We start from the raw sequence: 17,545 nt of genomic DNA, 5'->3' as shown, positions 1-17,545 counted from the left end.
TATATATATATATATAATAATAATATATTTTTTAGCTTAGAATTCTTAAATGTAAAGATGTTGAGACTAAGAAATATTAGCATCAGCTCTTAAAAGACACCATGTGTGACTTCTATTTATATATAGAATGTAAAATCCCCTCGGGTCATTAAATCCCCACAATTTCCATTAACAATGTTTAGCGATGACATGAAGAAAATACTGACATTAATGTAGCTATTACTTAATTATCGTTATGTTTAGACTCTTAAATCTGTAATTTGGCAAATCAAAAACATCACTTTTGACACACCTCTTTACAGACAAGCTTAAATTCAAAAGACATTTCAGTATATGAGGTCAAAGTTTTCCTCTTTTATTCAATAATATAAAATATTATAATGCAAAACATTCTTGTGTCTGGTTTACAAAAGACACCTTCAGACTCTGTCTGCAGTAATGACAATCATCACAGCGCTTTTTTACACAATAAGGCAACATCGTAACACACAATCGGTACTGTATGTGCAGTAGCAGTATAAATGATCTTTAGGCTTTCAATAAAAACACTCACATGCGTCTCACAAATATAGAGATCCAACAGTAAGCTATCAGTGCATTCTTACAATAAGAACAATCTCATGGTCAGTAAAATCTGTTACTGTACACTTGTTTTGTCCAAGAAAGATTTGTCTGACTTCAAAGTCCGGTTCATAGATGAGTATCCAGATAGCCAGCAATTAACATTTGACTGCAAACAATAAAAGAGAGTGAGAGCCCACCGTCTGAACTCTTCAGGAAGATGATGAATGGCTTTGAAGCTGACTCAACACTGTGACAGTCTGGACACTTTAATGCACAAGGCAACACTGGGCTCAGGGGAAAATGTGTAAACTTTAAGTATTTGAATGGGGTAACGCTTCAAATGAACTGCAAGAAACAAAAACAAAGGTTGGTTAGTTGCAGCATATATGTCAAGGAAACTGAGAGCTGCACAACAACACAAAGCACATCTTAAAAACATATATCATATTTGTTAATATATAATACAAATATATTAAAGCTACCAACTACAAATGTCACATTTGTATGCATAAATCATCCATTAGGCAATTAGGGTTCAATTAAATTCCAGTACCATTTTGTGTGAAATATTTTTTCATACCTCTTATACCTCTTAGAATTCATTCATAAAGATTTAGAAACTCTTGTTAAATACTGTTAAATTCAAAATACAAAGAAGTCTGTCTTGCTACTGAGATCATCGCAAATATCATGGGAGCACCTTGTGTCTTTGTGTGTTAAAACTGGCAGTAATGGGTCACATCATGGCCGATACCAGATCCACCTAATAGGTCAGTATCAGCTCCAATACCGGGCCAGTGTATTTGCATAATAATTCAAAACCGAATGAGCAAGATTGAGGTTCATTTGGCAACCGGCTCCCACAACAATGTAACCACCTATTACTTGAGACTCACCTGAGTTCCTCTTTTAGCCTGTTGAGTTTGTCAAAGAGTCTATCATTCTTGACCTGCATGGGAGCGCTCGGCACAAACCAGGCTGCAACAAACTTGCATATGACGACAACGTGCTGCAAGCAGAGAGGAAAATGTTAGGTATGTTATCATCGCCCCTTCTATGTGTGAAAATGTGGTTTCATTAAAGATAGCAGTCCCTGATATTGTTATAGCCAAGATCAGCGTTGTGAAACATCAAAATGAACAAACAGTTGGGATGGCATTGTGGTGTATTTGGTGCTACTGTACAAAAAAAACTGCTCAAAGAAATCAGTGTAAGAAGATGTGGTTTCTTATTTGGTCATGATTAAGACTTACCTCAAACAGGATGACAAAGGCAAAGCGCACAGCTAAAATTAGCCAGAATTGTGGGGTAAAACTGTAGTCCTCATTGCTCCTGTAGTCTTTATACCTGTGAAGAAAAACAACAGAATGCGGATGTTATCCCTCTCATCTGTCGTTTTTGAATCACAGAGTTGATGATTCTGGTACCAGTTGCAATGATGGTAACATTTAAGAAGAATGTAAAATTTGTTTATAAAGCACTTCTATCACCTGAGGTTAGGCTGTCCTTACAGCAGCAATAACAGTGCAATACTACAAAAAGATATTTGAGTGTAATGCGAATAGCAGTTATTAACACTAGTGGTGAGAAGGGTCAGTGCTTTTGACTCTGTTGTTACTCAAATTATGTTTTGACTTTGGTTTCTTCTGACCTCCTGACCTAATAACTCCTCAGCCATAGAAGACAAATAAGATTAAAGGGGAACAAACCTGCAGTAAGAGACATTCAAGCCATTAGGAGTGATCATCTGACTGGATGAAAATTCGTTGTCTATGTTCTGGTCATCCATTCGTGCAACTGAGAGAGTGTTATTGATGTATCCAGCCATGCAGCTTGAAAAGAAGAAGAAGAAGAAGTTATTTACTGTAAAGTGAGTGTTGCACATTACATGACACATCAACATAAACATTTTCTAGGAGACTTCTCACTCAATATCCGTCACTGTGCCATTGGCACATGGGCCATAGCGGTAGCGGTACACCAATCGAGGGATGAAGTCCGAAGATACACCGATGACCAGCCCGTTTGCAATGACAGCTAAGACACCAATAGCCTCCAACACGTCTATCCACACGCCTGAGGAAAGGAGACGTTGATGTGAGGAGAATGTTATGTACAATATAAACAGGCAGACAACATTTTAATTCTCAGTCAAAAGTGATGCTCACCAATGTCATTGGTTTTCTTGGGAACCAGTCTGCGCTCCAGAGTGACCATTTTAATGGCATCCAGGCGTATCTCAATGACATTATTAATGAGGGCTAGCAGAGGAGCGAGAGGAAACGCTGCCACGAATATGGTGGTAAAGCTGAACTGAATAACTAAGGAGAAAGCAAGAAATATATTATTTGCCAAAACCAGTCCAGCGTTTGTCTAGTGTCTACTGTTTTTGTTGTTGAAGCATTCAGCAGAGTACACACCCATCTCCAGGAACTCATGGAACAGGCTGAAGGAGTCAACATCATTGAGACGGTAGTTGCTGACCCAGTCTCGAAGCTTGCAGTTATCACACAGTTCAGCTCCTTGTTTGGCCTCAGAGTCATCTTTCAGGTAGCAGTGGGCACATTTCCTCTGCAACTTCTGGGTTCTTCGTCTCTTCAGCCACCTGCAGAACCAGCTGATGCAACCAAGAGACAGCTTTCAAAACACTGTGAGTAAAGCGGATTTCACAGTGTTATACAATATTTAATCACAAATCTGATTTATACTCACGGCCCAGTGAACTCAAACACATTGCTGATGGTTTGCTTGAGTATCATTATAATAGCCATTTGGATGAACAGATCTGTGAGACACCCACTGGGATGACACTGCACAGGGGAGAGTATCATGTTAGAAATGCAATCAGATACAATATTTAAATGTAAAACCACAATTTTTACTTAAAATGGACATTCAGTGTTGCTAAATGAGATGCATGTTTATGTCACACACCTCTTCTAGCCTCCATTTCCCTGAAATTCGAACGTATCCACCAGGATGGCCATTTATCCTGTCACGAGTGTTACAAAAACACGTTATCAGTCAGGCCGGGACATTGCGTGTAAATAATTAAGGCCAATGAGTTTCTTTCATTTGGACATTAATTTAGGGTCCTTTAGGTTATGACAATGTGTTGTATGGGTTTGAAGTCTAGAGCTGAATTTTGATATAACGATATACATTACATATGACACCACTAAAAGTCGAATGTGAATATTGATGTGAATAAACTATCGGCTGGACCGCTTGTTGTTACCTGCCAAGAAAAAATGCCACGTAGAAGAGGGAGGAGAAATAGGTGAAGAACTGGAAGGTGAACATCTTGACAGTGAAGCTTTTCTCTGTGGCAGCAAATGATCTTGTTTCCTCTAGTGAAGACAGACTACATGTTAGTTTGCATGCAGTTCACTATTTCGTCAGTGGATGGCACAATCTCACACACTTGAGACTACTACAGAATTTCAATTTGACAAGACAAAAATATACCATTCACCCAGAACAAACGACATGCAGAGCGGCTCAGATGTACTCTACATCACTGGGTCACAACTTTTTTGACTTGAGACTCTTTAAATGGAAGGCATGTTTACTCGAGTCATGACCCTAGAAGATTGGGACAAAGTGTACAGGGTCTGTGAGTGGACATTGAATGTGGGCAACTGTAGCTGCTGTCGTGTTCCATACATTACTTGTTATCTGTCTGTTATCTGTGTTTCTGACCTGCTTCCTTTCTGATTACCTGCCTTCATGCTTCAGTCGCCCTGCATTTGTTCTCATTACCCACCACACTGACAACTGTACACCCGTTAAAATAACATTGAATTCTGTCTGGAAAAAATAAAAATAAAAATAAAAATAAAAATAAAAATAAAAATAAAAATAAAAATAAAAATAAAAATAAAATATAAGAAACAAATATATCAAATATACCGGTAAAGTAAACGCACCTATTTCACAGAGCTTCATGGCAACAATCCTGTTGATCTGCAAAGACGAAGACATTGTCATACTCATGGAGAATACCACCAAAAGGAGACAGAGATGCACATTGTGAGACCTGCGTACCCGTGTCATGACAGTGATGATGAGGTAGTGGAGGACAGCCCCCAGCATCATCGCTCCGCTGTTGGAGTGGTTGCTCAGGAACTCCCATGATCCCTCAGCCAAGAGCACTGCTGCAATCACCCTGAACACCACCAAGGCGTGTGTCAGGCCAATGATCACCAATATCTGTATAAAAACACAAAAAAACACTCACTTGTATCACTATACTTGTGAGAGTCTCCATTAACTATGAAAACACATTTTTTCATGCCAACACCTGAACCTTATCAAACTTGCATCAGATTCTTATTTCAACCGGAGCTCTAAAGATGTACAAGCTATTTAAAGGTGCAATACATATGGAATTCAGAGCAATAATATAGTTGCAAATAACTATTAGACTATTAGATATAGTGAGGTAATATCTCCCTGTGCAGAGAATTTACTACAACTGTGTATGTTGTTATCTGCGCTTCTCTGTTCCTTGTTAACACAGCCGGAGCCGGCGGCGTGTTCTTTTAGGGCATGTTTGTGCATGTGCTCTGCACTGCTCTCATATGGCAGTTACAGCTGATGACGCCGTCCAAACCGATGGCATTGTTGCGGAAGAGTAGCACCCACCCTCCAATTCTCCCTCAGATAGTAACCACCGTTAGCTCTGTCAGCACCGTTAGCTGCAAGCTGCAAGCTGCTGGCTCAGCCATCACCATGTTGAGAGCCATTGAGAGGCAATCAAAATGCACTTAATATCATAAATAGCACCTTTAAAGAATATATATGAAGAGGGTAATAGGACAAGTCACCCACCATAGCTGTGACACAGATCAAAACCAGAGTGCTGCGCAGATAGGAGTGCTTGTATTCTTTTGGTTCACAGTTAACGTCGTTCACAATTTCCAGTATCAGTTCCTCCTACAGTTAAATAGAAAAATATGCAGTCATAGTTCCAGTGAGCACTGACCAGGTATTACTGAAATGAGATGTCATGTATAAAACTGATCATACCTCCTCCTCACACCAATCTGACACTTTCCACTCGCACACATAGGAAGCCCGATGTCTCTTCCAGAACTCCAAAAACAGTGTTGCTGTGAAGATCACAGATTTTTATGAGTACATAAACCTACTGGAACAACAATATGAAATATGAATGAAAACAAAGATCCACTGTGGTGGTAATACCCATTGCCACTTTTGGGGCATTTAGTATAAGTTTTGCATTCATCTTTCTCTTAATGTATGAAAATATGTCTTTATCTAAGGTTTAACATCTGATGAAAAATGTTTTGATTTTGACATATACATACATATTTGCTTTTGGGTCTAGCATACTGACACAGGGTAACAGTATGGTAGGGGGACTTCCATTCAGCTTGTCCTGCATTATCAACATTTTTCTGTCCTTGAAGCATTATTTCTCTTTCTGTATCTCACCCCTCCCTTACACACTTCCTTTTCATATACTCATCATGTAATCACTTTTTGAAGACTGCAGTGGCTGTTCTAGGTAACTGTACTCTCCCCACAGTTGTGCTACAACATTTCATTTAGCCTAAATCCAACAGGTACAAATTTGATGAACATTAAAAAAAATCCTCAAAAATCAAAAAGCTGAATAAGTCTGTGAAAGAGCATTTATGTTCTTATAGATGGCTGCTTGATCACCCCCACGGCCAGATGGCCTGGGCTGATTAAGATGTGAGAAGCCAGGACGAGTAGGTTCTCTCTGTGATGTGGCATCTCTTTGGCAGTATATATCTCAGTGATCATAAAACATCCAGGCAGTTGGATAAAATAAATGAGAGGCAGATAAAAGACTTGTTTGTACTAGTTGTCCTCTAAAGCTAAACATGTTCAGGCGAATAAACAGTATTGGATGAGAGTTCTGCATCCTGATTTTAAATGATCTTTTATTCAATCTGCATGGGTTTTAATGGCTATGAAGCAAAATTGCAATGCAGGACTCATTAATCTATCTTAAACAGGGAACTGAATATTGGAAATGCATGACAATGTCTATCAACACAAGAATAATTATATCATATAGACACACAAAACTCACCCCACACTGCCATGAACATTGCAAAGAGCACTGTGCCATTATTATCAAACAGCAGGCTCACCTGTAAGTAGACCAGGAGACCATTGGTGAGCACAAACAGACAAATGCCCCATTCAGCCGTCTAATGTAAATGCACTGATGTACCTTGGCGTATGTGCAGGTGTCGGAGAGCTTCCACACTTTGCATCTCTTGTCACAAAGGGGACACATAATCGTGTCAGCCTCACAAACCTCCTTTCTGCAACACAATGATGACTTTATCTATCACAGTCTAAATGCTAGTTTATGATGACACAGATACTGCGGAGCTGTGGAAAAACGTACATGAGGGGTGAGCTGTTGAAGAAGGCAAGGCCATAAAGGAAGACAATGACGCCGATGAGAGCAGGGGGGATGAGCAGATATGTGTACCAGCCCAACCAGAGGTAGTACAAGGCCACCTTCTCCCCAAAGTAGTTCCTGAAATGAGAACACACACACAGAAAGAGAAAATGACAAAACGCATGAATACTGTGCAAATTATTCTTAATAATATATCTATAATATGTTTCCTATGTGTCATACACATAATGTACGTATCATGCTGTTTGAAGCATACATTTAAGAACAGAATGTGGTTTTTAACCAACATTTCCAAAATTATACTGTCAAAGTGTATAAAATCTTTAAAATCTACATGAAATGGACTCAATCAATCAAGTAACACCTACAACGACAATGTATGTTGTATTTCACAAGATAAATTCAACTTATATTCATAAAGGTGTGTTTAAGCCTCTTGAGGACAACAAGTACTCGACTCACAGTGATGATGTACAGTGTATCTTGTCACTTGTTTGCTGACAGGCCCAATGTGGGTGCTAAAATCTCACAGTTAACATGTTGACATGAAGCTTACACATATCCAATTACTTTTTTCACTTAAAAGTGGAGACATGACGCATGTTTGCATAGTGCTCTGCTGTTTGGACTTAGTAAACAAGTGAATCTAGAGATAACCGCTCTAATCTGTACCAGCAATAAGTACTGTACATGATTTTAAGCAATGAGTCCAAACAATGCCTGCTTCATATGTGGGTGGCGACATGTTTGCTGTTGTCTTGTTGTCTGGGGATGACATGGAAAAACAATAATGCTGCAATAACTGCAATAAACCGAGCAGGAAAATGAATAGGCTGTTGTGTTGCAGTCCAAACCTGACGGCAGTGATGGGTTGCCCTTGGAGACAGGCTGTCCATCGTGCCCAGCTCTCCTTCAGCTCTCTCTGTTTCTTTTTCTGAAAAATAAAATGAAACTAACATGAAGAAGACTTTTGTACATGGAAATCACAACATACAGTACAATCTACTGATTTTACTGGCTTAGAAATGCAATTACAAAACATCCACGAATAATGCTGCTTCATATTTTGAATAAGCTTTAGAAATGAATTTACATTTGAATTTCCTAGACATTTAATCTAAACGTCTTCACCTCCCACAGTGTTGAAGTAAACACTCATGTACATGCTATTGAAACATGTGCGCACACTGTTTGTGTCAATGTATGTTCACACACATGCCCACATACTCCCAGCCCTGAATGACTCACTGCATTAGTATCCCTCCCATAGCATCTCTGTGAACAAATACTTTTCTGGCAGCAATGTTTTGTTTTGGAAAGCTCCTGCCAAGTTTCACTTCATAATTTTAGATGCTCTTTGTGAAAAGTAAAACACTTTAGTGGCCACGTGAAGGGAAGAGATTTAACAGTGGAAAATAGTGTCACTACCTTGAGCATGAGGATGTGTGGATCCACATGGAGAAAAGATACTGGTTTAATCATATCATTCTGATATCATTCTGACCGTAAGAAAAATTTGATTCAGTCTACTGCTTTCATTCTTTATTCATACAATCTGTATAACCTGCAGTTCATGTCCCAAACCTGGTAATAACACAATTATCAGGGCCTATATGGTGACTATCTTACAATCTGTAATCGTGATAAATCCTAGATGCTGTACAAGAACATGGCTAATACTGTATGTTAGGATTTTTACCTCATGCAAGCAGAACCTTGCCTCAAAAACCTTCATCTTCATAAGATCCCGCAAACTCTCTGGGAAGAACAACAGGTGAGTCAATAACATGAAAGATGAGGTGACCGGTCACCTATGGAGATTGTAAATACAGTTAGTCTTTCTCACCTCCTGAACATATAGGGGTGTGATTCAAGATGAAGTGGACAATCCTTATCCTGAAACAAGGACTAGTGTCACTTATAAAGCTGAACTTGCAGCAAGAGACAGCAAAAACCTAATTAAGTCACATTTTCATGGAGGCAATATGGAAAAAAATAATGTATTAAGACTATAGGGAGCAGATAAACAATCACAGATGCTTTAATTAGCATTTGTGGTTGTTTAAAATTACAGAAAATAGCTACTGTACGGCAGTATGTTTTACCTGGTGCTGAGTGGTACAATGTTCTGATCCGAGCTCCAGTTACAAGCATCAGACACTTTGAGCAGATACCTGTACTTCTCAAAAATTTCTTTAGGCGCTTGAATCCCATAGAAGACCAGATCATCATCTATAATTTTCTAAATAGGATGAATTAGAACCAGATGAATGAAAAAAGCATGTAACCTTTCCAATAGTAGAGAAACTTTTTTGGTTTTTCATTAAAGACTTACGGTAACTTTCAAGTTCTTTTTTTTCAGTTCTTCGATGTATTCAGTTTGCTTCTTGAAAGCCTCTCTCTCCTGTTTGTCAATTGTTTTGGCAACCAGGACGTAGTCATATGATAGAGGTGTGTGCTGAGTGGCAATAATCATATGGCAAAGTCAGACTTTCAGAATTACTATGGATAAATCATAATCTGGGAATGAGGGGGCCTGAACTAGTTATTAGTTCTTACCACAGGAGGGAGTGATGTCTGTTCATTGCCATTCTCTCTTACCACTCCCATGAATTCCAGTAGTTCAATACTGGGCTACAAAATATTGAAAAATAATACAAGTCATTCACAAAGTTATGTTGAATTCCACACATCGTTAATAAAGAGATAATTGGGTTTCATCATTCCACCGGTATTTAAAGAGACAGTTCACCCCCAAATAAAAAATATATATATTTGTATTTACCTGTAGTGCTATGAATCAGTCTAGATTGTTTTGGTGTGAGTTGTCTAGTTTTGGTGATATTAACCGTAGAAATGTCTGCCTTCTCTTGAATATAATGGGGCTGTATTGCACTCTCTCTTCTTGTTGTAAGCCTTTAGGAACTATATGCCACTGAGTTCTTCTTCTTCCAGCACCAAAAGCCAAATGCCATATAGTCCTATTATACAAGAGAGAAGACAGACATCTCTAAGGCTGATACCTCCAAAACTAGGACACTCACACCAAAACAATCTAAATTGATAAATATCACTACAGGCAAAAAAGGAAAAATACATATTTTTTCTATTTTAGTGTGAACTGTCCCTTTAATAATAATAACAAGCTTGTGAAAATAAGCAGAAAGGTCATCATCTACAACACAGTCCTGTTTAACAATGACGTGAGGATGACGTGTCAGGGACAGTGAATGCCTCTGTTGTGATCCTGACTCACCTGCAGTGGCTGTCAGAGAAGTGGGTTAGTTAAACCTGACTGAACCGCATGGCATGTGGATATAGTGACACCCTCATGCCGATCCACGCTATTCACTTACACTGCCAGCACAGTGAAGGTGTGGCAGACCGAGACGTACATATCTGAACAGCGCGATACCAGTGGAAGCACATATGCATCCCATTCAATCCTGAACATGGTGGAGTCCTGATTTATGCAAAGGCGGGCCTTGTCCAACACTGGAATAAGCCTCTGTTGGGGCTATACAGTCTGACCAGTGCAGGTTTGGCAGTCAACATAACATAACATAATGTTAGAGTAGCAGCTGGCCTGAGAACAGCTTCATTCTGAATCGATATAATCTATGTGTTATGTGTGAATAAGATCACCCACCTGCCTCCTGTGGACAGGCATGATGAGTAGGCGCTGAATGCAGATGCGACTTCCAGGATAAAAAAAAAAAAAGCTTCAGTCACCATTCAATGATCCCAGAGCCTCTCTGTCCGCTCACTGATATGCCCAGCTATAAAATGACATGATTGCACTTGAACAGGCAGAAGGCAACTTCCGTACTTCCTCTAGGGAGCAAACGTGTTGATTGTCTCACTAGCTAAGGAATGTAAAAGCGACTCTACCTGTTGCTGGTGTCACAGCGTTTATTTGTATCGCCTCCACCTTGTTTTCTCAGTTCAGTCAGTCCAGCGGTGCGTTCAATGGACACACAAACAAACAGGGTCTACCTTGTGATTCAGCAGCTACAGGCAGACAGAGATAATCTCGATACGGTTAGTCAGGTGCAATGGTATATTTTTTGTTGCCTCCTCCTCACTGATGCAAAATAACATGTATCCACCACTAGGTGGAAGCAGTGGCTTCAATAGCCTGTAAATCACAGGCTGGGACTGACTGCCTACACACACCAGTCAGCACTGACTGACATTTGTGAAAAAGACATTAGCGCCTCACCTCTACACTTTGAGTCACGCAATTAAGACAGTAAAAGCATCTCGAGGTCCATAATTGAAGGCTGAGCAGGTCCACTATCATTCACAGTAGAAATATGCAATTAAGCCCTGATCAACCAAATCTACATACCCAGGTGAAAAATAAATATGCTAAATATATTTAATCTTAGCATACTTGAGTATACTCTAGTATACTTGAAGCCCTACTAATCATCAGTATACTTAAAGAGTGCTATTGTGGAACAACTTATTTTGTACTTAGTAGATTTTAGTTGTGATTAAATACTAGTTATGGACAATTTGAAGTGTATTTAGTATATTTTTTGGTGCTAAATTGGAAAAACTTAAAGTATACTTGGTACAATTTAAGTATATTACTGTGTATGTATTAATAAACATGCTGATAGCCAACTTAAATTATACTTTTTTTGTGTTTTAAGTATATTTGAAATATATTAGGAGTATTTTACAAATATGTAAATATTACAATATTAATATATTTATATTGTGGTAATAGTATACCAAAAGTTATACTTTTGGCTTATTCCAATTACTAAGAAAGCACACTTTCTTATTACTATGCTATATTACTTTGTACACTACATACTTTTACATCACAATATTATAAATGTATTACCAGTATCCTAAATGCTGAATGAACTTCCCAGATAGTAATCAAACACTTTATTGAAATTCAAATATATTCGTAATATATTATATTTATAATAGTACATTGCAAATACACTGCCAAGAATTGTACTATTTGCAAATATAGAAAATGTACCAACATCGTAAATCTAACGATTTGCAAATTAAAACTTTAAACACTTTCAAATAATTGTAATATAATGCATTTGAGAAATATAAGAAAAATATACTTAAGAGAGCAAAACATGTTCTGATTTAAGTTTACATGGTACATGTATTACTAAACAAAACAGAATGACCATGTTTCAGATTAAAACACAGAAGAACACTGAACCATCAAAAAGAATTGTTTAAATAGAAACACAAACATGATCCACGTTATGTTCCTTTCTTTTGGTTGAACTGCTCATTCACTTCCGTCTGATGGCCGCTCGCACGGCCGAGGCACTCGTCTGCGGAGACTCTTGAATAACAGCGTCTGTTAAGAGAAGATAAGAGAGATGATGTCACAGCATATTCATACAACATTTTCTTCTATTTTGACTACACAGGAAATCCTGTTAAACCAATATTATTTTTTGAACAGTAAATCAGGATTAACTTGAGGAACTATATCAATACGATATGCTAATATTCCTACCAGTGCAGGTCAAACATATTTCATCACTGGTGGTGTGTTTACCACGAACATGTGATCCTGCTGCTTTATAAATCACAGAAGCCTTAAATTGTCTACATACGACTCAAATTACCTACCTGTTTTGGCCTGCACTTTGGCAACGTCCAGTTGTCTTTTAGAAGGTCCCATTTTCCCAGACATCCCAGTCAGGGTGGACCAGTGGAAGGACCTCCTTTGTGAACACCAGGGCAGCCAGCTCCTGGCAAAAAAGGGTCATGCGTGATCGATTAAACTGTCACTGTGCTGCCAGCCAAGGTGTGCTGTATATGAGAGAACCAATGGAACACAATATACAGTTGGAAGATCTCTACCTACCTATTATGAATTGATAGACATTATTCACATATAAATATGACGAGCCGGATCTTCCTTCCAGCTCCTCCTCTATTGGTGACGACCATCATTATGTTGCCTGTGTATTTGTCAAGCTGTGCCAGGAACGTGACTTGACCAAAGTGGTTATACGCATGAATTCTGCATTTACCTGAAAACAACAGTGAAAGAAATGTTTTATTGTTGTAGCTTGCAATGTTTAAGCAATTCATACCTACTTCCTACTGATTTTCCACACACCTTACATTCCCATACGCCCATTCACATATTCTACCTAAAGGAGAAAAAAAAACAACAAGGTCAAGATAGAGCCAACATTTCTGCAGAAAACTATGGCTTAGTTCATATAGAACTTATCAATGCCATCATATGTCGTGTTACTCACCTGCATTGAGAGGTTGCCTGGACAAGACGTGATCTACTTTGTTGATTCGGCCCGTAGTGTTGTACCTGAAAGTAATGGAGATTACAATAAGGTTAGTTTCCAACCAGAATGACAAATAACCAGCTGCAGAGGTGCGTCTGCCTGATCTTGCATTGTACATATTTTATTGTATATTATTCCGTATTTCGTTGTCAATACACCAAATCACAAAACAAAGTACAAAAAAGTACTTTTTTTTTTCGCCTGGGAAGACACAAGTGTAGAGAAAACTACTTTGCAAGTCGTTTAACATAGCTCTAAGTAACATTAAATATACTTTAAGTATGAAAAGTATTCATGAAGAGAATTTACCTTTTAAAAGCATAATAATATTTACATCACATTACAGGATTATTTCTATTCAGCATCAAGCAGCATTGGAATGAAGTGGTTAAAAGGTGAAGTAAAGTTTGATAGTTTTACTTGTTGGTTGGTTAATCTCTCACACTGCTTCATTGTTTAATAGGTTGGTCACATATTTTGTACTATACTGTAATAACAGTGCAATATAGTGTATAAAATGGAAATTATCAAGTAAAGCACAAGTTACAGTACAGTTACTTCTCTCCACTAAAAATTGTGCATTTTTCAATGATTAACTATTATTGTTTTATGACTTTTGTTTTGATACTTCCTCTAAATATGATCATCTAAATAAGTTTTGTTTGTTGTCAAAAGAGGGAAATTTGCAGTAGAAGTAAAGCTACTGAGGAAGCAACTTGGAAAGCTACTGTAGATGAATGAGTAAGCTTTACGTTTGTTACATATTTAATAAATCAAGCTCCCACCATGGAACATCTAATAAGGCCAGTTTATTTTGAACACATATAGTCAGATAGGCCTACTAGAATCAACTCAGTTTAAATAGCTACATGGATACAACATTGATAATAGTATTTGTGATGAATTTAAGTTGTAATAGTTACAATTAATTTGCTTTATGTTTATTTTGTTTGTTTATACCCAGGCGAATTTTTTTTTTACTTTTTTGTATTTAAAATATATTGACATTTTCAATAGTACACTGCAAATATACTATCAAAGAATTGTACTTTCTGTAAATATATAAAAAGTATACAAAAGTTACGCTTTCACCTATTTTCAAAATTCAACTTTTAACACACTTTAAAATAATTGTACTGTAGTATACTTTCAAGAAATATATTATAAAAAAATATACTTTAAGTGAAAGTTCTGTGCAATTACTTAAATGTACTTCTTTGAACTTTGTTTTCAAACATATTTTTTTATATTTCAAAATGTATGCTCTAAATTACCATTGAAACAAATGCACCGGATGCACATTTTTAAACTATTTTGATATCTTGCCGTTTTAGTACATCTTATTCATGCTTATATTTCAGTACATTATGTGTATATTTCTTGAGGAAAATGTTAATTATTATTGATTATGTGTATTAGAAGAATGATGCACCAAAAGACCCTTTATAACCTTTCCAATTGTTTAAATTATCAAAATTGTATAAAGTACACAAATAGCTACACTCATAATCATTCAATAATATTTTTAAGTAAAATGTAGCTGAATTGTATGAAATCAAAAGTTTATTCATTCAAAACACTTAAACATTAAGTAAATATGCAATAACCTGAAAATATGTATAACCTGAATGTAGGCAAATCAAGTAAACTTTATATGACTGAATCATCACGTGACGCTCTGCGTAAGGAAACGTCACTTCACCAACGTGACACGTGACTGAGCATGGACTTGGCATTCTGATCAGATTCTGACCGACCGAGCAGGACAGAGTTATAAGGTAAGTCCAATCATTTGCCATCTTAAGTAACATGTTATTTTAGAAGTATTTGTTTTACGAAGACGGATATGGTTCTTTTGACAATTATATTTGAGAGGTTGGTGAATTTAGGTTAGCATGTGTCCGAGGTTGCTGAACGGCCTGCTATGTGAGTTAGCACGAGCTAGCGGCTTTGGCGCCGGTTAGCATAGTTGCGCTGATTGTGAAATACTCTGGCTTCGTCGCGACGTTGCTTCCAAAGCAGAGGACCTTCGGACCTTAGAGCTATGTTAAACGACTTGCAAAGTAGTTTTCTCTACACTTGTGTCTTCCCAGGCGAAAAAAAAAAGTACTTTTTTGTACTTTGTTTTGTGATTTGGTGTATTGACAACGAAATACGGAATAATATACAATAAAATATGTACAATGCAAGATCAGGCAGACGCACCTCTGCAGCTGGTTATTTGTCATTCTGGTTGGAAACTAACCTTATTGTAATCTCCATTACTTTCAGGTACAACACTACGGGCCGAATCAACAAAGTAGATCACGTCTTGTCCAGGCAACCTCTCAATGCAGGTGAGTAACACGACATATGATGGCATTGATAAGTTCTATATGAACTAAGCCATAGTTTTCTGCAGAAATGTTGGCTCTATCTTGACCTTGTTGTTTTTTTTTCTCCTTTAGGTAGAATATGTGAATGGGCGTATGGGAATGTAAGGTGTGTGGAAAATCAGTAGGAAGTAGGTATGAATTGCTTAAACATTGCAAGCTACAACAATAAAACATTTCTTTCACTGTTGTTTTCAGGTAAATGCAGAATTCATGCGTATAACCACTTTGGTCAAGTCACGTTCCTGGCACAGCTTGACAAATACACAGGCAACATAATGATGGTCGTCAGCAATAGAGGAGGAGCTGGAAGGAAGATCCGGCTCGTCATATTTATATGTGAATAATGTCTATCAATTCATAATAGGTAGGTAGAGATCTTCCAACTGTATATTGTGTTCCATTGGTTCTCTCATATACAGCACACCTTGGCTGGCAGCACAGTGACAGTTTAATCGATCACGCATGACCCTTTTTTGCCAGGAGCTGGCTGCCCTGGTGTTCACAAAGGAGGTCCTTCCACTGGTCCACCCTGACTGGGATGTCTGGGAAAATGGGACCTTCTAAAAGACAACTGGACGTTGCCAAAGTGCAGGCCAAAACAGGTAGGTAATTTGAGTCGTATGTAGACAATTTAAGGCTTCTGTGATTTATAAAGCAGCAGGATCACATGTTCGTGGTAATCACACCACCAGTGATGAAATATGTTTGACCTGCACTGGTAGGAATATTAGCATATCGTATTGATATAGTTCCTCAAGTTAATCCTGATTTACTGTTCAAAAAATAATATTGGTTTAACAGGATTTCCTGTGTAGTCAAAATAGAAGAAAATGTTGTATGAATATGCTGTGACATCATCTCTCTTCTCTTAACAGACGCTGTTATTCAAGAGTCTCCGCAGACGAGTGCCTCGGCCGTGCGAGCGGCCATCAGACGGAAGTGAATGAGCAGTTCAACCAAAAGAAAGGAACATAACGTGGATCATGTTTGTGTTTCTATTTAGTGAGCGAGAGTCTGCAGCGGTGCAATTCTTTTTGATGGTTCAGTGTTCTTCTGTGTTTTAATCTGAAACATGGTCATTCTGTTTTGTTTAGTAATACATGTACCATGTAAACTTAAATCAGAACATGTTTTGCTCTCTTAAGTATATTTTTCTTATATTTCTCAAATGCATTATATTACAATTATTTGAAAGTGTTTAAAGTTTTAATTTGCAAATCGTTAAATTTACGATGTTGGTACATTTTCTATATTTGCAAATAGTACAATTCTTGGCAGTGTATTTGCAATGTACTATTATAAATATAATATATTAAGAATATATTTGAATTTCAATAAAGTGTTTGATTACTATCTGGGAAGTTCATTCAGCATTTAGGATACTGGTAATACATTTATAATATTGTGATGTAAAAGTATGTAGTGTACAAAGTAATATAGCATAGTAATAAGAAAGTGTGCTTTCTTAGTAATTGGAATAAGCCAAAAGTATAACTTTTGGTATACTATTACCACAATATAAATATATTAATATTGTAATATTTACATATTTGTAAAATACTCCTAATATATTTCAAATATACTTAAAACACAAAAAAAGTATAATTTAAGTTGGCTATCAGCATGTTTATTACTACATACACAGTAATATACTTAAATTGTACCAAGTATACTTTAAGTTTTTCCAATTTAGCACAAAAAAATATACTAAATACACTTCAAATTGTCCATAACTAGTATTTAATCACAACTAAAATCTACTAAGTACAAAATAAGTTGTTCCACAATAGCACTCTAAGTATACTGATGATTAGTAGGGCTTCAAGTATACTAGAGTATACTCAAGTATGCTAAGATTAAATATATTT

General features: G+C 37.3%; 1 protein-coding gene and 2 long non-coding RNA genes across 3 annotated transcripts; 1 reads left to right on the top strand and 2 right to left on the bottom strand.

The window, feature by feature from the left end:
• Positions 1–334: 334 nt before the first annotated feature.
• On the bottom strand, positions 335–11,039 carry LOC137880878 (anoctamin-9). Its single transcript, XM_068722436.1, has 25 exons — positions 10,886–11,039; positions 10,644–10,692; positions 9,554–9,628; positions 9,330–9,452; positions 9,100–9,236; positions 8,841–8,890; positions 8,694–8,752; positions 7,849–7,928; positions 6,977–7,111; positions 6,797–6,890; positions 6,653–6,713; positions 5,596–5,678; positions 5,398–5,502; positions 4,612–4,776; positions 4,494–4,530; positions 3,803–3,914; positions 3,499–3,556; positions 3,277–3,374; positions 2,985–3,181; positions 2,733–2,885; positions 2,493–2,640; positions 2,274–2,396; positions 1,818–1,911; positions 1,461–1,573; positions 335–909 (listed from the first exon to the last, which is right to left on the bottom strand). The coding sequence occupies exons 2-25, from the start codon at positions 10,662–10,664 to the stop codon at positions 876–878; spliced, it is 2,355 nt and encodes a 784-aa protein (XP_068578537.1). The 5' UTR covers positions 10,665–10,692; positions 10,886–11,039; the 3' UTR covers positions 335–875.
• A 1,901-nt stretch (positions 11,040–12,940) lies between these two features.
• On the bottom strand, positions 12,941–13,327 carry LOC137880904 (uncharacterized). The gene is made up of 3 exons (XR_011103837.1): positions 13,261–13,327; positions 13,116–13,149; positions 12,941–13,026 (listed from the first exon to the last, which is right to left on the bottom strand). It is a non-coding gene; the product is annotated as an uncharacterized lncRNA (long non-coding RNA).
• Positions 13,328–15,027: 1,700 nt separating this feature from the next.
• On the top strand, positions 15,028–16,889 carry LOC137880903 (uncharacterized). Its single transcript, XR_011103836.1, has 6 exons — positions 15,028–15,080; positions 15,574–15,638; positions 15,750–15,783; positions 15,873–16,041; positions 16,158–16,279; positions 16,553–16,889. It is a non-coding gene; the product is annotated as an uncharacterized lncRNA (long non-coding RNA).
• The last annotated feature ends 656 nt before the right edge of the window (positions 16,890–17,545 follow it).

The sequence above is a fragment of the Cebidichthys violaceus genome, unplaced genomic scaffold, assembly GCF_023349555.1.
Source record: "Cebidichthys violaceus isolate CVI_PGR_0920_01 unplaced genomic scaffold, fCebVio1.0.p SCAF_3, whole genome shotgun sequence".
Classification (NCBI taxonomy): domain Eukaryota; kingdom Metazoa; phylum Chordata; class Actinopteri; order Perciformes; family Stichaeidae; genus Cebidichthys; species Cebidichthys violaceus.
This window is presented reverse-complemented; position numbering and strand designations above follow the sequence as displayed.